Genomic DNA, 26,561 nt, shown 5'->3' with positions numbered 1-26,561 from the left:
CAGAGAGACCACAAATATCAGGAGAGACCACAGTCATCAGCAGAGAGACCACAGCCATCATCAGAGAGACCACAGATATCAGCAGAGATCACAGCCATCATCAGAGAGACCACAGATATCAGCAGAGACCATTGGCCATCACCAGAGAGACAACAACATCAGGAGAGACCACAAACATCAGGAGATAGACCATAAATATCAGGAGAAACCACAGCCATCATCAACGAGACCAAAGCTGTCATCAGAGAGACCACAAATATCAGGAGAGACCAAAGCTGTCATCAGCGAGACCACAAATATCAGGAGAGACCACAGCCATCATCAGAGACCAAAGCTGTCATCAGAGAGACCACAAATATCAGGAGAGACCAAAGCTGTCATCAGAGAGACCACAAATATCAGGAGAGACCACAGCCATCATCAGAGACCAAAGCTGTCATCAGAGAGACCACAAATATCAGGAGAGACCAAAGCTGTCATCAGAGAGACCACAAATATCAGGAGAGACCACAGCCATCATCAGAGACCAAAGCTGTCATCAGAGAGACCACAAATATCAGGAGAGACAACAGCCATCATCAGAGAGACCACAAATATCAGGAGAGACAACAGCCATCATCAGAGAGACCACAAATATCAGGAGAGACCACAGCCATCATCAGAGAGACCACAGCCATCATCAGAGAGACCACAGATATCAGGAGAGAGACCACAGCCATCATCAGAGAGACCACAAATATCAGGAGAGACCACAGCCATCATCAGAGAGACCACAGATATCAGGAGAGAGACCACAGCCATCATCAGAGAGACCACAAACTTCAGGAGAGACCACAGCCATCATCAGAGAGACCACAAATATCAGGAGAGACCACAGCCATCATCAGAGAGACCACAAATATCAGGAGAAACCACAGCCATCATCAGAGAGACCACAAATATCAGGAGAGACCACATCCATCATCAGAGAGACCACAGATATCAGGAGTAGTGTTGAGCGACTATGTTCTGTCCGAGTATGCTCGGGCCGAGCTCCGAGTATTTACAGCTGCTCGGTGATATGGTTGAATCGCTCCCGTGTGCATGATTTGCAACTGTTTGACAGCTTTATTACATGTGAGGAATGTGTAAGAAATAGACATTCCTTACATGTACTAAAACTGTCAAACAGTTGCAAATCATGCACACGGGAGCGATTCAACCATATCACAGAGCAGCTGTAACTACTCGGAGCTCGGCCCGAGCATACTCGGCGAAAGGGTTAATAGAACATACTCGCTCAACACTAATCAGGAGAGATAAAAGCCATCATCAGAGAGACCACAAATATTAGGAGAGACCACAGCCATCATCAGAGAGACCACAAATATCAGGAGAGACCACAGCCATCATCAGAGAGACCACAAATATCAGGAGAGACCACAGATATCAGGAGAGAGACCACAGATATCAGGAGAGACCACAGCCATCATCAGAGAGACCACAGATATCAGGAGAGAGACCACAGCCATCATCAGAGACCAAAGCTGTCATCAGAGAGACCACAAATATCAGGAGAGACCAAAGCTGTCAGAGAGACCACAGATATCAGGAGAGAGACCACAGATATCAGGAGAGACCACAGCCATCATCAGAGAGACCACAGATATCAGGAGAGATAACAGCCATCATCAGAGAGACCACAAATATCAAGAGAGAGACCACAGCCATCATCAGAGAGACCACAGATATCAAGAGAGAGACCACAGCCATCATCAGAGAGACCATAAACTTCAGGAGAGACCACAGATATCAGGAGAGACCACAGCCATCATCAGAGAGAGCATAAACATCAGGAGAGATAACAGCCATCATCAGAGAAACCACAACTGTCATCAGAGAGAGAGACCACAAACATCAGGAGGGAGATCACAAACATCAGTAGAGAGACCACAGCCCTCATCACAGAGACCAAAAACATCAGGAAAGAGATCACAGCCATCATCAGAGAGACCACAAACATCAGGAGAGACCACAGCCTTCATCAGAGACTACAGCCGTCATCAGAAAAACCATAAACCTCAGGAGAGAGACCACAGCCATCCTCACAGAGACCGAGAGACCACAGCCATCATCAGAGAGACCACTGATATCAGGAGAGAGACCACAGCTATCAAAGAGATCATAGATATCAGGAGAGACCACAACCATCATCAAAGAGAAAGCAAACATCATCAGAGAGACCATAGCTGCCATCAGAGAGACTACAGCCGTCATCAGAGACTACAGCTATTAAGAGAGACACCACAGCCATCATCACAAACCACAACTGTCATGAAAGAGACCGCAGAAAATCATCAGAGAGACCACAGACGTCATCAGAGAGATCATTGCCATCGGAGAGACCACCACCATCATCAGACAGACCACAGCCATCGTCCGAGAGACCACAGCTGTCATCATAGACCACAGCCATCATAAGATTGACCACCACCATCATCAGAGAGACCACAGCCGTCATCAGAGAGGCCACAGCCGTTATCAGAGACCACAGCCGTCAGAGAGACCGCAGCCATCATCAGAGGCCATAGCCATGATAATACTGGAGATGACCTTGCAGCAATGATTACCACTTGGACTCTCGTCATCTTCTTTCCCGGATGTTCCAGTTACACGGCTACAGATATATCGTCTCGGCGTCATATAAATAAGGAGAATGATCCGGAGCGGTCCATCATCCTCTCATTGCTATATAACCTATATTTCATCTGTGAGTGGTCTCGGTGGCAGCGGCTGACAGCACGGATGGGCAAATAAAAGTGCCACCACTCATGGGCGCCATTACTTGTGCAATGACTGGGTGTTCTACATTTCTATACATAAAGATAAAGGGAAGTCACAAAGCCCAGGGGCAGCGCAGCGGCGGAGGGTGCGGATGTGACCGTGTGATGGGATTAGGGCATCGTCTATAATCATAGCCATATGGGGCAAACTCCGCCAGCCGGCTGCAGACACTCAGGCTTCAGCTTCCTCTCTGTCATAAAAAGGAAACAGATGTGAGGCTGATGGGGGCCAGGGGTGTTCGGGGGCACAAAGCACCTCTGTTTGTAGCATTTGGCCACAGTAAATGTGGCATATAATAGCCGTCGTGTCCTGGGACTTCAAGGGGACGCAATGACATTACCCAAACTACAATGAGACCATTCAGAAGCAGAGCATTGCTCCTTCCTGTATACCAACGGACTTTAAAGGGGAACTCTACCCAGAAGGCTCGGGGGTCTGTAGGCTGGGACCCCGGCTGATTTGCACTCCTTAACATTTTTTTTCTAACGTAAACCAAACTACACTGTGTTCCAAATTATTATGCAAATAATATTTTCTCAGATTTTCCCAAATTATCCATATGAATTGCAGTCATTGTAATTTTCCAGTCAAATAACTATTAGAGTACAATTGAAAGGTTTTTGTACAAACTGCCTATAACAGTATATTTAAAAAAAAATAAAAAACTCAAACTGCACTCAAAATGCATGTTCCAAATTATTATGCACAGCAGAGTTTTCAACCTTTTCATTTTAATAAAGAACAAAAAAATGGCCATTTTTGAAATTATAAGCATTAGCAGGTTATTACAAACTGAAATCAAACAGTTTTCAACTCAAAACTTTATTCTAGGTGATGTTACATTTGCACATAGGACCCCTTGTTCGAAAGGAGCTTCTGAACTCTCTCGTCCATTGAATTTGTCAGGTTTTGGATGGTTTCTGCTACAATTGTTTCGCATGAGGACAGAATACCCTCCCAGAGCTGTTGCTTAGATGTGAACTGCCTCCCGCCATCATAGACACTCCTTTTGATGATGCTCCAGAGGTTCTCAATGGGGTTGAGGTCAGGGGAGCATGGGTGCCACACCATAAGTTTGTCCCCTTTTATGCCCATAGCAGCCAGAGATGCAGATGTGCTATGTGCAGCATGAGACGGGGCATTATCATGCATGAAATGGTCTCGATGGTCCAGATGGATGGAGTGGAGGATGGCTGGTTGATGGACACCCCATGCAAACACGGCTACGGCGCTAACAAGGAGGAGGTGGAGTAATGTTTTGGGCTGGAATCATGGGGAGAGAGATTGTCGGCCCTTTTAGGATCCCTGAAGGGGTAAAGATGAACTCCATAATGTATGTTGAGTTTCTCAAACAGCACTTCCTTCCATGGTTCAAGAAGAAGAACCGTACATTCCGCAGCAAGATCATTTTCATGCATGATAATGCCCCGTCTCATGCTGCACATAGCACATCTGCATCTCTGGCTGCTATGGGCATAAAAGGGGACAAACTTATGGTGTGGCACCCATGCTCCCCTGACCTCAACCCCATTGAGAACCTCTGGAGCATCATCAAAAGGAGCGTCTATGATGGCGGGAGGCAGTTCACATCTAAGCAACAGCTCTGGGAGGGTATTCTGTCCTCATGCAAAACAATTGAAGCAGAAACCATCCAAAACCTGACAAATTCAATGGACGAGAGAGTTCAGAAGCTCCTTTCGAACAAGCGGTCCTATGTGCAAATGTAACATCACCTAGAATAAAGTTTTGAGTTGAAAACTGTTTGATTTCAGTTTCTAATAACCTGCTAATGCTTATAATTTCAAAAATGACCATTTTTGTGTTTTTTTATTAAAATGAAAAGGTTGAAAACTCTGCTGTGCATAATAATTTGGAACATGCATTTTGAGAGCAGTTTGAGTTTTTTATTTTTTTTTTTAAATATACTGTTATAGGCAGTTTGTACAAAAACCTTTCAATTGTACTCTAATAGTTATTTGACTGGAAAATTACAGTGACTGCAATTCATAAAGGTAATTTGGGAAAATCTGAGAAAATATTATTTGCATAATAATTTGGAACACAGTGTAAGCTTGTTACCTTTCCCACAGAAATTAGTTTGGCGACATCAAGAAGTTGGTAGATGATCGGCCAATGGGAACGATGCGGAAAAGCAAAAACTAACCAGTTTGATGGCTGAGATTCTCCTGTGGTCCTTGACTCATTGGTCTGCGGGTAATCCAGCAATATACACTACCGTTCAAAAGTTTGGGGTCACCCAGACAATTTTGTGTTTTCCATGAAAACTCATACTTTTATTTATCAAATGAGTTGCAAAATGAATAGAAAATATAGTCCAGACATTGACAAGGTTAGAAATAATGATTTTTATTTGAAAGAATAATTTTCTTCTTCAAACTTTGCTTTCGTCTCAGAATGCTCCTTTGCAGCAATTCCAGCATTGCAGACCTTTGGCATTCTAGCTGTTAATTTGCTGAGGTAATCTTGAGACATTTCCCCCCATGCTTACTGAAGCCCCTCCACAAGTTGGATTGGCTTGATGGGCACATTTTGTGTACCATACGGTCAAGCTGCTCCCACAACAGCTCAATGGGGTTGAGATCTGGTGACTGCGCTGGCCACTCCATTACAGATAGAATACCAGCTGCCTGCTTCTTCCCTAAATAGTTCATGTATAATTTGGAGGTGTGCTTTGGGTCATTGTCCTGTTGTAGGATGAAATTGGCTCCAATCAAGCGCTATCCACAGGGTATGGCATGGCGTTGCAAAATGGAGTGATAGCCTTCCTTATTCAAAATTCCATTTACCTTGCACAAATCTCCCACTTTACCAGCATCAAAGCAACCCCAGACCATCACATTACCTCCACCATGCTTGACAGATGGTGTCAGGAACTCTTCCAGCATCTTTTCAGATGTTCTGCGTCTCACAAATGTTCTTCTGTGTGATCCAAACACCTCAAACTTTGATTTGTCTGTCCATAAAACTTTTTTCCAATCTTCCTCTGTCCAATGTCTGTGTTCTTTTGCCCATATTAATCTATTCCTTTCATTAGCCAGTCTCAGATATGGCTTTTTCTTTGCCACTTTGGCCTGAAGGCCAGCATTCCGGAGTCAGCTCTTCACTGTAGACGTTGACACTGGCATTTTTCCTCTACTATTTAATGAAGCTGCCAGTTGAGGAGCTGTGAGGAGTCGATTCCTCAAACTAGAGACTCTGATGTACTTGTCTTGTTGCTCAGTTGTGCAGCGGGGCGCCCACTTCTCTTTCTACTATGGTTAGAGCCTGTTTGTGCTCTCCTCTGAAGGGAGTAGTACACACCGTTGTAGGAAATCTTCAGTTTCTTGGCAATTTCTTTCATAGAATAGCCTTCATTTCTAAGAACAAGAATAGACTGTCGAGTTTCACATGAAAGTTCTCTTTTCTGGCCATTTTGAGAGTTTCATAGAACAAACAAATGTAATGCTCCAGATTCTCAACTAGCTCAAAGGAAGGTCAATTTTATAGCTTCTCAAATCAGCCAAACCGTTTTCAGCTGGGCTATCATACTTGTGCAAGGGTTTTCTAGGGTTTTCTAAACATCCATTAACCTTCTTACCCAGTTAGCAAACACAATGTACCATTAAAACACTGGAGTGATGGTTGTTGGAAATGGGCCTCTATACACCTATGTAGATATTACAATAAAAACAAGACGTTTGCAGCTAGAATAGTCATTTACTACATTAACAATGTATAGAGTATATTTCTGATTCATTTAATGTTAGCTTCATTGAAAAAAAATGTGATTTTTCTTTCAAAAATAATGAAATTTCTAAGTGACCCCAAACTTTTGAACGGTAGTGTATCTGCTCCATTAGGGTGTACAGCGGCAATACAGGGGGTCTCCTGGTGTAAGAGTGGTCAGACTGGCCTCAGCTGACTACACTGTTACTTTTGACCCCTCATCTCTGAGGAGAGTGCACGAGACTCAGTCCCTCTCCAGACTCCTCTGTCTTCATCCAGAACATCCTGATACCTCCACACTCCTCTATCCAACGCCACACTCCTCTATCCAACGCCACACTCCTCTATCCAACGCCACACTCCTCTATCCAACGCCACACGCCTCTATCCAACGCCACACGCCTCTATCCAACGCCACACGCCTCTATCCCCCCTCCACACTCCTCTATCCCCCCTCCACACTCAAGACGCCTCTGTCTCTCTCTCTACACTCCTCTATCCTCTTAAACAATCCTCTGTCCTCCTCTATACGCCTGTGTCCCCTCCACACGCCAGTGTCCCCCCCCCCCCCCCCCCCAGACATTCCTCTATCCCCTTCCACACTCCTCTGTCCCCCTCCACACTCCTCTGTCCCCTCCAGAAATCTCTTTCCCCTCCAGGAAACAAATCTACGAACCCCTCTACATCTCTAGGTCACAGCAAAATGTCTTACAGAGAAAGCATTCATACAGGACACTGGAGCTGGTAATCCAATATCCCGAGGTCTCCGACATCCCAAGACCCGGGTTACTCTCTCGTGGAAGTCAATTATCCTACAAGTCAGCTTTTGGATTGTGGATGAGATTAATGTGGTGAAGTAACACACTAAGAATCAAACTGGATGAATGTGTCTAATGTGAGGCTGATGACGGGGTCCCTCTGGTGAGGGGGCTCTCCTACAGTGACAATGGCACTGGCATCAAGTCTCACTATTGTTTTAAGACTAAGGAGCCCCTGAAGATGAGGCTCCAAGACGACGTGGACCCTGCTACACAACATGTCAAAGTATAATCAGCATTTTCTGGACCATCAGGTGTCATCAGGTGTCCGATAAATAGACTTTATATTCAGCTCTGTATAATCCCGGACTCACCTCGTTAACCTGCAGCTTATCCAAATGAAAAATTTGCCCGGAGCTAGTGGCAGCAATCTCCTCATACACGCGATATCCGGGGTGACTGCGATCCCCACAATCTCCGGTCAAGACAAACACCACCTGCAAGACAAAATAGAGGGCATGAATATTTACAGTTGTGCTCAAAAATTTACATACCCTGGCAAAATTTTTCCTTTCTTGGCCTTGTTTCAGTGAATATGAATGATAACAAAAAACTCTTTCTCCATTCATGGTTATTGGTTGGGTGAAGCCATTTATTTTCAAACTATCGTGTTTTCTCTTTTTAAATCTTAATGACAACCAAAAATAACCAAATGACCCTGATCAAAAGTTCACATACCCCAGTTCTTAATACCGTGTATTGCCCCCTCTAACATCAATGACAGCTTGAAGTCTTTTGTGGTAGTTTTGGATAAGGTTCTCTGGAACAAGGCCAAGAAAGGAAAAATTCTGCCAGGGTATGTAAACTATTGAGCACAACTGGATATGGAAGTCCATGAATGACCCTGGATGGACCAGCTTCTTGTCATATCCAGATTAGAAGATGTGACCGGAGGTTTCCTGGTTGACTGTATGGCGCTTTTGGCACCTTTCTTCAGTTTGGGTGTGCTACAGATGCCACTGCAGAAATAAGAGCGACTATATACCCCACAGGATATGAACCGACCTGAGACTGTTTGAGCTGGAGCAGCTGTAGGACCTCCTGCTTCTTCCTGAAATCTTTGGCCCGAGCGTCGGTGAAAACGTAGATGAAGGAACCCGGCTGAGAGACGTCCACGGCTGTTCTAATTGCTCCCACGCTCATCTCGGGACAGTCCCCTCCACCCTGCACAGTGGTAGGATTACAGAGGGAGATGAGGATTTATCTGTACCCGTTACTTGCCCACGAGTCACTCAGTGGTAACATCATCGCTCTACCTGGACGTACAGCTCCTCCAATTCCAGCTTGAACTTTTCCGGGTCTGTTGTAATGGTGACCGGTCCAATCTCTGCAGAGAGAAAGATAAATCAGTCTATGAGGTGTTAAAGCCCACCACACTCACACAACTGCAATTATAAGCCCCCTGCCGGATCTGACTCGTTATTCCCTCACCCCTCTGTCTATAGTTTGGACCCCTTCCCTAGTTAGCATTGAGATGTAATATAGAGGGGAGGAGCTCCTCATTGGCCATCAGTAAAGGGACATAACCGACCTGTAAGGGGTCCATCGCTCCATGGGACCCCGAATGTCCAGAAGTCTCCACAGTGAGAAGAGGCAAAGGTAGTGCCCAAAAGCACCGGACATACACAGTATATCACTTTACCCAACAATAATACAAATGACCTCAATATTAGTGAAAATGACACCAATAATCATATAAATTAACCAATTATTGCAGACATAAAATCTAAAGCATGACAAACCTTATAAATGTGCCACCAAATACAGAAAGAGCATAAAAAATGGTGAAATTGATCAGAGTGGTTGTAAAAGCCCCCGAGGGTAGTCATATGGATGGTGGGCAGATTTATTATGGAAGTTTGGCATAAGACAAGGTCTGGACACTGCTGTTTTTGCACGGCTGTAACTCTTCCTTTATTTTAAGCGCACAGGCCCTCCAGGGCGTCTTTCCCCAGTAAATATCCGGCACAGATGATTTTCTTTGAAGAGACCAGACATACCAGTGCTAGGTATGTGCATATCATGTAAAAATCCTGACACTATAAAATATATATATATATATATATATATATATATATATGCTTCGTTCTAGGAACACAAAGCACAAAAGATCTGACCTATATTCCCCCTGGGTCACCTCTGGCCATTGCAAACATCTTAAAAGCAAGGTTCCTTCATCCAAATGTCCATAGAGGAGTAAAATAGAAAACTGCAATAGCTGCGAGTTTGAACTGCTCGGTATGGCTTCCAGCCATTTATTTATTTATTTTACCTTTTTTGCTCTCTCCTCGGCACCGTCTCTGCTATTATTGGTGGGCTGCTGGGTGGTGGCACGTGACCCATTTCTCTGCTTTTTTGCCTACAACTCTCAAAACCCCTTGCACACACTTTATATTCTTTCAATTCCACCCATTCAAAATCACCAAATCAGTCTTCTTCCTCTGGCATCTGTAAAATATAGTCCCCGGTATGCTCCTAGCAAGTGTCTCCTTCCCTTCTGGCAGCTATAAATACAGCTCCCAGTAAGTTCCTCTGCAGATAGCTAATAATTGTACCATAGAACCTGGAGCAGTGATGAGATAAAGTAATTGCTTGCTTAGCAGTCAGTCAGTCAGTCCTCAGCAGGAGTCTTCTCAACTTTACTGTCATGTACAAGAGACACTAGAGGGGATCAGTCTCCTTCCCCCTCTGGAAGCTGATAAATATATATTTTACTCGCTTATACAGCGCTATCACATGCCACAGTGCTCTACAGACATCATTATCACTGTCCCCATTGGGGTTCACAATCTAAATTCCTTATTAGTCTGCCTTTGGAGTATGGAAGGAAACACACGCAAATAAGGGGAAAACATACAAACTCTTTACAGATATCCATGTTGGGATTTGAACCTAGGACCCCAGAGCTGCAAGACTACAATGCTAGCCACTCATAGTATAGTCTCTTATTACTTGTCATGTAGAAAGAGACTTAGGGCAGGGACATACGGCCGTATAACTCGTGCGGTGATCGCATCACAGCCATGTAATTCGTGTGATGATCGCATCACACTGAATGGACTGGCCCAAAACCTCTCCTGACCTGAGCATGACAGCATGATGGATTTCTATGCAGCTGTCAAGCTCAGGTCAGGAGAGGTGCCAGCCAGTACGTGGGTTATGATTGGATCCTCGCAAGAGAAATACGGCTGTGTCTCTGCCCTTAAAGCACCACTCCAGCATTTTTTTTATTTCACTACTGGAGTGATGCTTAAAGGGGTTGTATGGTCCAAATTGATAAGTCTGCAGTCACTCTGTGTGACTGCAGACTTATGAATCCCCCCAGTGCACACACTGTGCGCTACAGGGATTCGCCGCTTTCAGACCCGAGACCAGAGGGTATGTATGTGTTATACATACCACCGGCTAGTGGGCGCGGCCTCGCTCTCCATACACTTGTATGTAGCAAGGCTGTACTCTCTAGTTGGCCATGTCACTAGACGAGGAGCGACCTCAGCTCAATACAAGAGAATGGAAGTGAGGCCGCGCCCACCGGCCAGGGATATGTATAATTCATATATATTCTCCGGTCCCAGGTCTGAAATCGGCAAATCCCTGCAGTACACAGTGCATTCACTGGAGGATTCATAAGTCTGCAGTCACACAGAGTGACTGCAATCTTATCGGTTTTAACCAGACAACCCCTTTAAAATTCAAGTCCCCTGCTCCTGTCTGATACTCGCCTTCTGGCGTTTTCAACTGTTTTTGTCTCCATTCCAGTCCGTCTCCTACAGTTTGTGACCTGCCGGTTACTCCAGTGTTTCATGGAGCAAGCTGGAGGTCATCAATGTAAGTCTATGAGATCCTCGTTCTGGCTCTTAGACCTGCATTGCTCTTGCATTGAGAGCTTGTGACGTAGCTTGAGTTCCAGACACTCAGAAACTGCGTTCACAAGAAGGCACCGAAAAAAGGTGAAGACGCTGGAGGGTGAGTATATGACCAGGGGTAGAGGACTTATTTAGAGCACCACTCCAGCAGTGAAAAACAAACGCTGGAGTGGTGCTTTAACATATATCCTTCTACTGTATGTACTGCAGAGGCTCTGACACAATAAATCTCCTTTCCCCTCTGGCAGCTGACATTTCATTCCCTTCTTACTTTCCCTATAAAAATGTAACCTATATGGCCACCTACTGCAAACACTCTGCTCCTGTCCTGACAAGCAGGCAAACAGCTATTTATAATGGCTGCCCGACAGTGAACAGAGGATTAGTGAGCAGAGACCTGACTGTGTGAAGGGTGACTGAGTGTGTGTCCACCAGCACCCGGTTCAGTAGGTGAAGGTGACTGAGCATGTGTGTCCATCAGCACTTGACTCATTATGTGGAGGTGACTGAGCGTGTGTGTCCTCCAGCACTCTGCTCATTGGGTGAAGGTGACTGAGCATGTGTGTCCAACAGGACTTGGCTCATTATGTGGAGGTGACTGAGCGTGTGTCCTCCAGCACCCGGTTCAGTAGGTGGAGGAGACTAAGCGTGTGTGTCCTCCAGCACTCTGCTCATTAGGTGGAGGTGACTGAGCGTGTGTGTCTTCAAGAACACCCATTCCAGCTGAAGCCAACAATCTCCTGCAATAAAAGAAAAATAATAAACCAACATCATCCTTACCTTTCGATGGTTCCCAGGACAGCTCCAGCTCTGCTACATCGAGATGACAGGCTGGATCGCAGCAGAAAGCTGCCATCCAGCCTGTCATGCCGCAGGCAAACACTGAGAAGCGCAGGCATGCTTGCGCTCCTCAGTGTGAGGCTGTGACTGCATCCAGATGAGTCGAGTCTCTCACGCTCACCGCATGCGCAGGAGAATTCTCCCACACTGTCAGTGACGTGCATGAGGTGAGCCGAGTTCATTGTCGGCTCATCTGGATGCCATCACAGCCTGACACTGAGGAGCACAAGCATGCCTGCGCTTCTCAGGTGTCTGCCTGCGGCATGACAGGCTGGATGGCAGCTTTCTGCTGCGATCCAGCCTGTCATGTGAATGTAGCAGAGCTAAAGCCATCCTGGGAACCATGGAAAGGTAAGGATCATGTTGCTTTATTATTTTACTTTTATTGCAGGAGATCGTTGGCTTCAGCTGGAATGGGCGTGACGGTAAGTATGGTTTAATTTAGAACAATAAAGAATTGTGTGTTTATTTCAATTAAAGGACTTTATTCTGGGTGTTTGTGTTTTTTTTTAACTTTGACTATGGGGTTAGTAATGGGGGGTGTCTTATAGACGCCTCTCCATTACTAACCTGGGCTTGATGTCAGCTGGCATTATAAGCTGACATCAACCCCAACCCTATTACCCCACTGCCACCGCTACTGGGCAGTGGGAAGAGCGAGGCTAAGTGCCAGAATTGGCGCATCCTATGGATGCGCCATTTCTGGGGCGGCTGACGGCTGGTGTTTCTAGCTTGGGAGGGGGCTAATATTCATGGCACCCTTCCTGGGCTATTAATATCAGCCCCCAGCTGTCTACCTAGCCTTTGGCAGCTATTAAAATAGGGGGGACCCCACGTCATTTTTTTGGGGGTCCCCCATTTTAATAGCTAGTAAAGGCTAGGTATTCAGCTGGGGGCTGATATTAGTAGCCTGGGAAACTCCGTGGGTATTACCCCCTTCCCAGGCTTCAAACATCTGCCCCAGCCGTCTGCTTAACCTCCGCTAGAGACTAAAATTACGGGGAACCCCACGACAATTTTTTTTTTTAATCCTTTATTTTAACACTAAATGACAAGTACAGTAACCAACACTATCACTGTACTTATTATATATGTGACTCACCTGTTTCTATCTATCTAATCTATGTGTGAAGCTCTATTCTTTCTGTTCTAAATTGTCGGGTACCGGTATATGCCGCTGATGAATTGCCGGCTTTTCATGTTTCACTGTGAGCACTGTTCCCATCGATTTGGGCAACCACTGTAATGCCACAACCACCATGGCTGTGGCATTAACGTCTTAAAAAAATATTAATTCCTGCTATTCCATTTAATTGTAATGTAAGGGAGATAATGTAATGTCAGCGCTTGAGCAGGAGAATTCTCCCACGCTGGGATGGCATTCTGATGACAGGCTGGATCGCAGCTGAGCGCTGCCATCCAGCTTGTCATCCTTCAGAGACACTGCAGAGCGCAGGCATTATGTGAACTTCCGATTCCGGTATTCGATATTGTAAAAGTATCGGAACTCCGATACAGCGAATATCGATCGATACCCGATATTTCAGTATCGGAATGCTCAACACTACTTACATCACTGCTGCCGAAGGAGATGTCTGTTCCTCCTGACCGTCCACCAGTCAGGTACACTTAGCTTGGCCAAACATGCATGAGTTTTTAATAGGGAAAGGAGAGTAAGCTTCTGTTAGAGTTCTCCATTCTGACTCCATGATGTCCTGCTCCAGACTGCTCTGTCCTCCTCCTCCTCACCTGAGAACCCTCTGTTCTCCTCCTCTAGAGCTGACCCCTAAGTCCTCCTCTTCTTTAAGACCCCTCTGTCCTTCACTCCTCCTAACCCCTCTATCCACCAACTCCTCCTCACTCCAGACCCGTCTGTCCTCCTCCTCATCCAGACCTTTTGGTCTTCTTCCAGACTTCTTTGTCCTCCTCATGCAAACTCTCCTGTCTCCCTCCTTCAGACTTCTCTGTCGTCCACCTCCAGACCCCTCTGTCCTCCTCCTCCTCCAGACTTCCAGATTTTCTTCTCTTTCTCCTCCTCACTAAAGACTCTCTATCCTTCTCCTGCAGACGCCTCTATCCCCCCTCCTCCAGACTTTTCTGTCCTCCTACTCCAGACTTCCCTGTTCCCCTCCTCCAGACTCCTCTGTCCACATCCTACAGACTCCTCTATCCACCACCTACAGACCCCAGTGTCTCTCTCCTCCTCCAGACTCCTCCTCACTCCAGACCCCTCTGTCCTCTTCCTCCAGACCCCTCTGGCCTCTTCCTCCAGACCCCTCTGGCCTCTTCCTCCAGACCCCTCTGGCCTCTTCCTCCAGACCCCTCTGGCCTCTTCCTCCAGACCCCTCTGGCCTCTTCCTCCATAACCCTCTGGCCTCTTCCTCCATAACCCTCTGGCCTCTTCCTCCATAACCCTCTGGCCTCTTCCTCCATAACCCTCTGGCCTCTTCCTCCATAACCCTCTGGCCTCTTCACTCCATAACCCTCTGGCCTCTTCCTCCAGACCCCTCTGGCCTCTTCCTCCAGACCCCTCTGGCCTCTTCCTCCAGACCCCTCTGGCCTCTTCCTCCAGACCCCTCTGGCCTCTTCCTCCAGACCCCTCTGGCCTCTTCCTCCAGACCCCTCTGGCCTCTTCCTCCAGACCCCTCTGGCCTCTTCCTCCAGACCCCTCTGGCCTCTTCACTCCATAACCCTCTGTCCCCCTCCTTCAGACTTCTCTGTCCCCCCTCTTTCAAGTTCCTTTGTCCTCCTCCTCCAGATTCATCTGTCTCCTTCCTCTAGACTCCTCTCTTCCCCTCCTTCAGACTTCTCTGTCCACCTCCTACAGACTCCTCTGTCCTCCAGACTTCTCTGTCCTCCTGTTCCTCCAGACCCCTCTGTTCTCCTCTTCTTTCAGACACTTCTTTCCTCTTCTTCCTTCAGACCCCTCTGTCCTTCTCCTCCTCCCGACCCCTTTATTATCCTCCTCAAGACCACTCTACCCTCTTCCTCACTCCAGACTCCTGTCCTCCTCCTCTTCAAGACTCCTCTGTTCTCCTCCATACTCCAGACAATTTGGTCCTCCTCCTCCTTCAGACTTCTTTGTCCTCCTCTTCACTCCAGACTCTCTGTTCACCTCCTGAAAACTCCTGTTCCCCTCCTTCAGACATCTGTCCTCCTCCATCCTTCTCTGTTTTCCTCCTCACTCCAGACCCTTCTGTCCTCTTCCTCCTTCAGACTTCTCTGTCCCCCCTCTTTCAAGTTCCTTTGTCCTCCTCCTCCAGATTCATCTGTCTCCTTCCGCCAGACTCCTCTGTCCTACTCACTCCAGACTTCTCTGTCGGCAGCTTATCTCCTGATAGGGCATTGAATCCCACCATGCTGGATCCTTTTTTTCCCTGATACAGAGGAGAATATGGCTCTCATACAACTAATCCGCTTTCCTAAACGTTTCCTCCTTTTTCATGTTTTAAACATATGGTTCAGTTAAAACCAAAGTAATGATATTCCCATCTGCACATGGAGCGGACGGTAGAGGCAGAGAATCCCAGCCGACTGCCGGCCAGGAGTGCACAGCAAGACCCATCTACAGTACGACTGTCTACACGGTGACAGTTCAATATAAGCCTTAGGTACGTGCCCACGAGCTGGAGCAGCAGCGGTTTGGAAGCAGCTCACCTGCTCTGTGTCCAAACTGCTGTGTTGTACAGTAGAAGCACAGTGATTGGGATTTATAGAAATCCCATACCCATTGTGGTTTTATTTGCTGTTGCGTAAACTCACCTGTGGTATGGCTTTAGGAGTGGCAGAAATTTCCACAATAGAACGTATGCGGATTTAACTGCGTGATTAGAATGCAGATCTTTGGACACAGCGACTATAGGCTGCGTCCAAAGCGCTGCTACTTCCTGATCGTGGGAACGTAGTCTTTTAAATAAATATTTTAAATAAAATTCCACACTGTTTTAATTTTTTTTTTTTAATAATAAAAAACACTGTATACTCACCTAACGCCCAATCCCCGAAGCCCTCGTCTCCTGTAAGAAACCAAAAATAAAAAACAACAATATCCCTCACCTGTTCGCCGTGATGACATAATCCACAGTGTCCCACGACAATCCGGGTCACTTCTACAGTAGCCACATCAGCAATCACTGATGTGGCTGTTCTAGAGGACAGCACTGAATACACTGACAGGAGTGTAATCACTCCAGTCAGTGTATAGCGCTGTGCTGCAGGACAGAGGTCAGTGGAGTTTAATCAGCTGAAGATCAGCTGAGAATTCCGGAGACCTCACTTACTGCATCAGTGTTGCGTGAGAACATTCTCATACAGCACCTATGCCGTAAGTGAGGTCTCCGGAGCTCTCAGCTGATGAACTCCGGTAAACTGAGTCCCAGCAGCTCTGAGCTCGTGCTCCTGTCAGTGTATTGCCAGCTGCCGTGTGATTGGATTGCCAAAGGACACTCAGGGTATGGCGTACAGGTGAGAATAAGGTGTTTTTTATTTTAATATTGATTTTTTTTATTTTTTTTTTTTACACAGCGCACAAACGCTGGCTGAGGAGACTACTTCTCCCCTCGCCGTGCCTGCTTCCGCTATTATGAGCGGGTGCGGTTGTCGGATGATGGGAGGAGTAGTCTCCCGCGGGCAATTCTTTGTGTGTCTCTGCAGTGTTTTTCACCCATAGACTGGAATTGAGTCAGTCAAATACGCAGCAAACATCAGCAGCAAATCCGCAAATATTTTTATACCTGCGTTTTTAGCTGTGGATTTGACTGACTCAATTCAAGTCTATGGGTGAAAAACACTGCAGAAATGCACAAAGAATTGACATGCTGCAGATTTAAACGCAATGACAATCCTGATAGGAAAATTCCTGATCATGTGCACAGCACATCAGGATTGTCATTGCATTAGCCGGCACACACATTACCTGATTACCTAGCGTTTTTTGGTGCATTTCCGAGTGGAAAAAAGCGCTACGAAAACGCACCAAAAACGTACAGTGTGCACATAGCCTTATTATAACGGCATGGAGACAGGACGCATTGTGTGAAGTCCAGACTGCAGGAACATCGCCGGAAAGGATGCAGGTGAAGTGTTGTGCACTAGAGGAGGGTGATTCATGGGGCGGCCGCTCAGTGTGGGCGGTGCGGGACGAATGAGGCAATGTAGGTTCCTCAGATCACTCCTGGGTGACCATTATCCTGTGGGGGAGGCGCTGCCATCAGATGATCCCATGTGGTGGGACCGTAGAGTGTTTAGGTCGGTGGTACGTGTCACATCCACATGCTGCCAGCAAAACATCGCCCCATCACCCTGCAGATCGTCGTTCGCATCACCCTGCAGAACATTGCCCAGTCATCCGGCAGAACATCGCCTACATCACCCAGCAGAACATTGTCCCCGTCACCCTGCAGAACATCGCCCCCGTCACCCGGCAGAACATCACCTCTTTCACCCTGCAGAACATCGCCCCCATCACGCTGCAGAACATCGCCCCCATCACGCTGCAGAACATCGCCCCCATCACCCTGTAGAACATCGTCCCGTCACCCTACAGAACATCGCCCCCAACACCCAGCAGAACATCGCCCCCATCACCCTGCAGAACATCGCCTCCAGCAGCATGATGAACATCGCCCCCTTCACGCTGCACAACATCTCCTCGTCACCCTGTAGAACATCGTCCCGTCACCCTACAGAACATCGCCCACATCACCCAGCAGAACATCGCCCCCAACACCCAGCAGAACATCGCACCAGTCATCCTGCAGAACATTGCCCGTCACCCAGCAGATTGTCGCCCCCATCACCCTGCAGATCGTCACCATACAGAAAATCACTCAGCAGAACATCACCTCCATGACCCAGCAGAATATAGCCCCCATCACCCTGCAGATCATCACCCCGTCACCCTGCAGATCATTGCCCTTATCACCCTGCAGAACATCAGCCACATCACCCAGCAGAACATTGCCCACATTACCCAGCAGAACATTGCCCCCCACACACTGCAGAACAATGCCCCAGTCATCCTGTAGATCGTCACCCCATCACCCTGAAGAACATTGCCCTGATCACCTTACCTCCACCGGCTTGTCTTCTTCCCATAATGCATCCTGGTGTTATTTTGTCCCCAGGTAAGTGAGGCCCCCGACCATCCACATGCTGGAAATTGGGATTCATCAGATCCGACGGCCGTCATCCATCGCTCCAGTTCTGATAATCGTGCCCATCGTAGGCGCACAATGCATCGGGCTCAGCACAAGGAGACGCTGTTACTGGCTGCTCAGTCTCTTACATAGCAAGATGCGATACTCTGCGACACTTAAATATCACAGCAGTGACGTGATATCCGCTGTAATCGGGTACACCACACCAGGGCTGTGGAGTCGGTGAGCCAAACCTTTGACTCTGACTCAATTTCCATGACACCGACTCCGACTCCCTCATACACGGCTCATGTTTAAGTGATAAATTTACTGTAGCACAGATTCATCTCAGCTAAAAGTCTAGACCCTTAGATCAGGAATAGGACAGACATTTATAGGACATTTCATAACTTTCCCAAATTCTTATGAAAAAAATATTCCCCACAAACTGCATTGAATTACTGTACCCAATTTATTATATATTTTAGAAGTTGGAGTCGGTCCATTTTATACCGACTCCAACTCCGACTCCACCAAAATGGGCACCAACTCCGACTCCACAGCCCTGCACCACACATGACCCGTCGTATTCTGGGACCACCCCACAAGACTCCCCGTATACCGGGAACACCTCACAAGACCCTCCGTATACCGGGAACACCCCACAAGACCCTCCGTATACAGGGAACACCCCACAAGACCCTCCGTATACCGGGAACACCCCACAAGACCCTCCGTATACAGGGAACACCCCACAAGACCCTCCGTATACCGGGAACACCCCACAAGACCCTCCGTATACCGGGAACACCCCACAAGACCCTCCGTATACCGGGAACACCCCACAAGACCCTCCGTATACCGGGAACACCCCACAAGACCCTCCGTATACAGGGAACACCCCACAAGACCCTCCGTATACAGGGAACGCCCCACAAGACCCTCCGTATACCATTAACCATGTTATTGATATCACCTATGGGTGGATTTAATGTTCTGGTTGGTAGAGGTCCCAGACACCAGGGAGCCTATTTATGACTAAAAATGCTCGCACCGATCCCTACACCCTGATGGCCAATATCTCCCACCTCTGTAGCCATGGTAACTGCAGCACTCACCACAAGAACACACCATGTGACCAGCTGACCAATCAGGAGGCCACACACAGGTGAGTGAGGATGGCGGGGCTTGTCTGTGAGAAGGCGGGAAAGTCTGAGAGAAGATCACATCTATACTGTAGATGCAGGAATGGACACAGACAGGAGGGGGCGCTGTGCCAGAGAGCAGGTGCATGGGCCCGTGCAGCCCAGCAGGGCATCATAATGCACAATGAACCTGCTTTGGAGGTGTTAGTGGCCCCTCACCTCTTGGGCCCCTGCAGCTACACAGGTGGCACCAATGGTCTGTCTGCCCCTGAATATAATCTACAGATATACAGTGTGTATACAGATACCGGTCACTATATAATCTCTCATACACCATATACAGACAGACATGGCAGCAGGACCTTTGGATCTTCCTCTTATCTTAGTTTCTTTTCTTTTCTAGGACTTTAAAAGATGGAACAGTCCACAGTAACAGAGCCAGAACATCTGTCTACCCGGCCTTATAATCTGCACTGACAACTGTGAGTATTTTGTCATTTCTAGAGAAAGTAACTTTCTTATTTTCTTAATCTAAGTATAAAACTTCAAATTCCATTTCCATATACTGTATAAACATTACATTACTTATCACTCAAAGCTTGATATTATACTCCAGAGCTGCACTCACTATTCTGCTGGTGCAGTCAATGTGTACATACATTACATTACTGATCCTGAGTTACATCCTGTATTATACCTCAGAGCAGCACTCACTATTCTGCTGGTGCAGTCACTGTGTACATACATTACATTACTTATGCTGTACTGATCCTGAGTTACATCCTGTATTATACTCCAGAGCTGCACTCACTATTCTGCTGGTACAGTCACTGTATACATACATTACATTACTTATCCTGTACTGATCCTGAGTTACCTCCTGTATTATACCCCAGAGCTGCACTCACTATTCTGCTGGTGCAGTCACTGTGTACATACATTACATTACTGATCCTGAGTTACATCCTGTATTATACTCCAGAGCTGCACTCACTATTCTGCTGGTGCAGTCACTGTATACATACATTACATTACTTATCCTGTACTGTTCCTGAGTTATATCCTGTATTATACTCCAGAGCTGCACTCACTATTCTGCTGGTGCAGTCACTGTGGACATACATTACATTACTTATCCTGTACTGATCCTGAGTTACATCCTGTATTATACTCAAGAACTGCACTCACTATTCTGCTGGTGCAGTCACTGTGTACATACATTATATTACTTATCCTGCACTGATCCTGAGTTACATCCTGTATTATACTCCAGAGCTGCACTCACTATTCTGCTGGTGCAGTCACTGTGTACATACATTACATCACTTATCCTGTACTGATCCTGAGTTACATCCTGTATTATACTCCAGAGCTGCACTCACTATTCTGCTGGTGCAGTCACTGTGGACATACATTACATTACTTATCCTGTACTGATCCTGAGTTACATCCTGTATTATACTCAAGAACTGCACTCACTATTCTGCTGGTGCAGTCACTGTGTACATACATTATATTACTTATCCTGTACTGGTCCTGAGTTACCTCCTGTATTATACTCCAGAGCTGCACTCACTATTCTGCTGGTGCTGTCACTGTGTACATACATTACATCACTTATCCTGTACTGATCCTGAGTTACATCCTGTATTATACTCCAGAGCTGCACTCACTATTCTGCTGGTGCAGTCACTGTGGACATACATTACATTACTTATCCTGTACTGATCCTGAGTTACGTCCTGTATTATACTCCAGAGCTGCACTCACTATTCTGCTGGTGCAGTCACTGTGTACATACATTACATTACTGAACCTGTACTGATCCTGAGTTACATCCTGTATTATACTCCAGCACTGCACTCACTATTCTGCTGGTGCAGTCACTGTGTACATACATTACTTATCCTGTACTGATCCTGAGTTACATCCTGTATTATACTCCAGAGCTGCACTCACTATTCTGCTGGTGCAGTCACTGTGTACATACATTACGTTACTTATCCTGTACTGATCCTGAGTTACCTCCTGTATTATACTCCAGAGCTGCACTCACTATTCTGCTGGTGCTGTCACTGTGTACATACATTACATCACTTATCCTGTACTGATCCAGAGTTACATCCTGTATTATACTCCAGCACTGCACTCACTATTCTGCTGGTGCAGTCACTGTGTACATACATTACGTTACTTATCCTGTACTGATCTTGAGTTACATCCTGTATTATACTCCAGAGCTGCACTCACTATTCTGCTGGTGCAGTCACTGTGTACATACATTATATTACTTATCCTGTACTGGTCCTGAGTTACCTCCTGTATTATACTCCAGAGCTGCACTCACTATTCTGCTGGTGCTGTCACTGTGTACATACATTACATCACTTATCCTGTACTGATCCTGAGTTACATCCTGTATTATACTCCAGAGCTGCACTCACTATTCTGCTGGTGCAGTCACTGTGGACATACATTACATTACTTATCCTGTACTGATCCTGAGTTACGTCCTGTATTATACTCCAGAGCTGCACTCACTATTCTGCTGGTGCAGTCACTGTGTACATACATTACATTACTGAACCTGTACTGATCCTGAGTTACATCCTGTATTATACTCCAGCACTGCACTCACTATTCTGCTGGTGCAGTCACTGTGTACATACATTACTTATCCTGTACTGATCCTGAGTTACATCCTGTATTATACTCCAGAGCTGCACTCACTATTCTGCTGGTGCAGTCACTGTGTACATACATTACGTTACTTATCCTGTACTGATCCTGAGTTACCTCCTGTATTATACTCCAGAGCTGCACTCACTATTCTGCTGGTGCTGTCACTGTGTACATACATTACATCACTTATCCTGTACTGATCCAGAGTTACATCCTGTATTATACTCAAGAACTGCACTCACTATTCTGCTGGTGCAGTCACTGTGTACATACATTATATTACTTATCCTGTACTGGTCCTGAGTTACCTCCTGTATTATACTCCAGAGCTGCACTCACTATTCTGCTGGTGCTGTCACTGTGTACATACATTACATCACTTATCCTGTACTGATCCTGAGTTACATCCTGTATTATACTCCAGCACTGCACTCACTATTCTGCTGGTGCAGTCACTGTGTACATACATTACGTTACTTATCCTGTACTGATCTTGAGTTACATCCTGTATTATACTCCAGAGCTGCACTCACTATTCTGCTGGTGCAGTCACTGTGTACATACATTACATTACTTATCCTGCACTGATCCTGAGTTACATCCTGTATTATACTCCAGAGCTGCACTCACTATTCTGCTGGTGCAGTCACTGTGTACATATATTACATTATTGATCCTGACATCCTGTATTTACATTCCTGCTTGTTTTTACTGGGAACAGTCAGCAGGCTGGTTTATGACCACTAATTGTTCTCTTGAGCTCCTGTAATACCAATGTAGCAGAAAGTTGTAAGACTTTTCTTCATCCAGTTATTAAGTAAGATTGGAAAAGCCATTTATACACCTTCCAGAAGAAATTGATTCAAGACGTGACAATCTCTGTACAGTGCGCCCTCAGTGCCCGTCCTGGACTGTTCTGGAGCGTGAGCTCTTGGGACCAGTCTTAGTGATATAACAGATCAGTAGTGACACTAGTGAGGTGATGAACGGGTGTAAATATTGTCACTACTCAGAGGGACCCTCCAGCTCCAGATAAAGGGGCTGAGCTGCTGCTGAATCAAATTCCCCAGTGTCAAGGGAACAAACAGTGAGTGACAAAACACACAGACACAATGAGCCGCGTTTGATCTGGACATGTTGTATCCCACTGAGATGATAGTGATAAATCATGGGACACAAGTGTGAGCATGGAGGCTTGTGTGTCACATTTGCTGTTTGTGTGTCCCTCCTGGACTTGTGATTATGCAGATTCTGCAATTACAAAAGGACCTACCTGAAATTAGAATTCCCTAACGTGTTGCTGCGGGGACCTCTGACTTTAAGGCTCTGTTCACATGTCCAGTTGTCATTCGCTTCTAACAGATTTGGATACAAATGAAATAAAGATGGCGGCACATTTGGGTTTCTGTCTTGCTTCCGTACTTGTCCCATTCACAGTGGATCAGTTTTTACTGCAGTTGTCTATGGACACTTAGTACCTGGGCACGTCAGCGCTTACTGAAGGGACCCATTAGCGGGTGACATCACGAATGACCATCCGTTATTATCTACCTTCCATAGCCATGCACAAGCGTGCTCCAATTTGCTGACCACACTCATCGGTTCAAGCGTTGCATCTGTATGGTGACAAATTTTCACTAGGGCTAAGTTCACACGTCGCTGCTTCCACGGTGATTTACAGTATATAACAAGTAAATGGGTTTTTCAAAATCTCAGGAATAAAATCCACACGAAAATGAAAGCATGGAGCAATTCTTAAATCTGCAGCCTGCTCATGATTATGCATATTTTCATTGTGGTTTTCTCATATTCAATATTTAGTAAATGGAGTGGGGTGAAATCCACAAGTGACACATGCGGAATTTGTTTCCGGATTCCAACCAAATTTGCAGTGGGAATTTTTTGCAATGTGTGAAGAAAACCTAAAGGATGTTTCCTCCTATTATCAGTCTTTGTGCACAACGGACCACACAACATATGGACCAGTCACGCCTGCAGAATTCAGATCGTCTGAACTTGGCTTTAGGCAAAGGTCACACGAGCGCATTAAAAATCCTCAATTTTTCGGCCAGACATCTGTTCTTAACATTAAAAATGCTAAATAATAAAAGATAATTAATTTTTTCTATGAAATCTTTGCAATGGATACAGAGCAGGATATAAGAGCAGATACAATACGGAGTTTGCAGTGCATCTACATTTTGGCACAACCATTGAAATGTATGGGCCATATATATAACATGCTACTGGCAATGACTTGTCACAAGTATGGTATGATTTGATGTGACATGCCTTATAACGCTATAGGAAAGTACGTCTTTGTGATCCGCAGGTTTATGTGGATTTCCCCGGCGCACAGGACATCACTGATGGTATTTTAATTGGCTTCCTATGAAACCGGCCCCAGTCTGTGTCAGCGACCGGGAGAATAGATTGCAGCTTATTACACACGGCCATACGTTATTGGCATTAAATCATAGAAGTCTACGGTGATATGGACCTAATCCAAAGGAAACCTACAAGATAAGCAAACACGTCCCTTCAGTTATAAGCTGATCGCGGTGACGTCTATTCTCCCGTCTACGCCAGACGCTTGTTTTTAGGATCTTTAAAGTAAGATATTAACTGGCTTCTGAGTTCATAGGTGCAAGGTCTAAGGCCTGTAGGGTTTGTTTGGGGTTATAGGCTGTGACGGTGTCACATATAGTGATGGTATATAGACCGCCATTCTGTCTGATATCTATCGTTCTAGAAACATCCAACTTTCTGAAGTGCTGGTTATTATTGCCGCTTAGTATCGTAATATGGTGAGAATTCCCATTATGGATATTTCCTAGTAGTTAATGGGAAGCGATATCTCAGAACACAGCGAGGCGTGCATACATGACAGGTAAAGCTTTTATGTTCTATCTTATAGGGGCCAACATGTAACTACAGATGCCAGCCGTCTAGAAGACCTCGGTGGCGGATGGTTTCCTGGGACGCACTTTCTAAAAAACGTAAGTCCATTCCCCATAACACTACATACAAATTGTAGAGGTGAAACAGCACCAGCTGGTGCCAGACTACAGCTCCCAGCATGCCCCGGCCAGGGACAAACTCCCATAAGTCAGGACTTACCTGGGTCGTGGAATGGGACCAGTACGTAGGTGCTGATGGCTTTGGTCCTGCGATTCAGAGTGCGCTCCAGGATCCGATTGGCTCCTTCGATCACTTGTCTCAGGTCATCATACATAGAGCCGGTCACATCAAAGACGAAGGCTAAAGAAGGGGCAGCGCTATTCTCGGGGTCCCCACAGCTCACCTGAGCCAAGGCAAAGGTGAGCAGTAAAAGGTACACACCTCCCGGAGCCATAACCCCAAATGTGTCCGGATGCTGCGGGGCAGACGGTCCCTGTAGTGTCCTTATATATGGCAGGCTGCTGTACACCGCAGCTTACATGACCCCGTCTATTGCTCCTGCAGCCTCAGTGCAGCTTATAGGAGAAACCTGCCCCCACTGCTTCTTCTTACAAACTTTTGGAAAGAGAAGCTCAGCCCCTTACAGCAAACAAAGAGACCCCTCCCTGCCTCCTGCACGGAGCTGGCCCAGAAAAAGCCAAAGTCTCCGGATACCTGAGAGGGGGTGAATTAGGAACATGCCTCCGGCCTGATAGGGCACCCCCCACGGCTTCTCCTCACAGCACCCCGAGTCCAGAACCTTCTATCATACAAAGTCTTTGTGAGGAACCAACTCCACAAACCGCAGCAAGAGACTGGGATGAAAAGATTGATTAAAATATCATAAAAAAGCAAAGATTATGAGAAAATGAATAGAAAATACAGGACAACATGTCTGTTTCAATAGCTCCCAAATTGCGTTTTAGAAACGTTGAAAAGAAAAATGACAAAATTAGGAATAACTTTTTTTCTTTTTCCCCCACAGACTGCCATAATAAAGTGTCGATCACAGATGTGTGGATTAGGTCTGTGACATTAGAGCTTTCATGTGATAGCGCTTGATGTGCGACTGTCCGGTTTAATCCAGGAGATGGAAGTCACTAATGGACGAAAGGAGCTTTATAGGAAATGTCGTGTATCGTGCCCCAATTCAGATAAGGTTCAGCTGGGGTCATTTAGAGGGGCTCACTATTGGTTTCAGCCTGGACGCTCCTAAAATTAACCCCTGAAATTCTACATTTTTTTTCCCCTATAGAGAAGCACAGAACTTGGGGTGACCCTTGATGTCATCAATGCCACTGAGCGAAGGTAAGTGGGAGGGTGCTACTTTAATTTTAGGATAACGCTCCGACAACTTGCCTAACTGTGGAGGTTTTCCAATGACCCCACAGTAGTGGAGACCCTTGGACATATGTTCCCCCCTATATTCATATACCCCCCCTATAATCCAACCCTGCTTCAGATTATACTACATTAGTAAAATACAGCTGCCTTCTTCCAGACTTTAGCGGCAGACTTGTCCATCGGTGTAGGAGCTGCAATACCAGATACAACCTGTAGACAAGCGTGACATTGTCGTGTTTT

The 26,561-nt window shown here is 46.2% G+C and overlaps 1 protein-coding gene across 1 annotated transcript in view; it reads right to left on the bottom strand.

Moving 5' to 3' along the window:
* Positions 1 to 25,557, bottom strand: part of HMCN2 (hemicentin 2) — a 145,841-nt gene extending 120,284 nt beyond the window's left edge. Inside the window, exons 1-4 of the mRNA XM_073640738.1 lie at positions 25,158 to 25,557; positions 8,624 to 8,694; positions 8,373 to 8,531; positions 7,682 to 7,804 (exon numbers count right to left, since the gene is read on the bottom strand). Of these exons, the coding sequence (XP_073496839.1) occupies positions 7,682 to 7,804; positions 8,373 to 8,531; positions 8,624 to 8,694; positions 25,158 to 25,392 (588 nt within the window). The 5' untranslated portion in view covers positions 25,393 to 25,557. The remainder of the gene's footprint in view (positions 1 to 7,681; positions 7,805 to 8,372; positions 8,532 to 8,623; positions 8,695 to 25,157) is intronic.
* Between the last annotated feature and the right edge of the window lie 1,004 nt (positions 25,558 to 26,561).

Source organism: Phyllobates terribilis, unplaced genomic scaffold, assembly GCF_046119375.1.
Source record: "Phyllobates terribilis strain yellow unplaced genomic scaffold, ASM4611937v1 Scaffold_7__3_contigs__length_470593459, whole genome shotgun sequence".
Classification (NCBI taxonomy): Eukaryota; Metazoa; Chordata; class Amphibia; order Anura; family Dendrobatidae; genus Phyllobates; species Phyllobates terribilis.
Note: the sequence above shows the minus strand (reverse complement) of the source record. Positions and strands in the feature narration are given on the sequence as shown.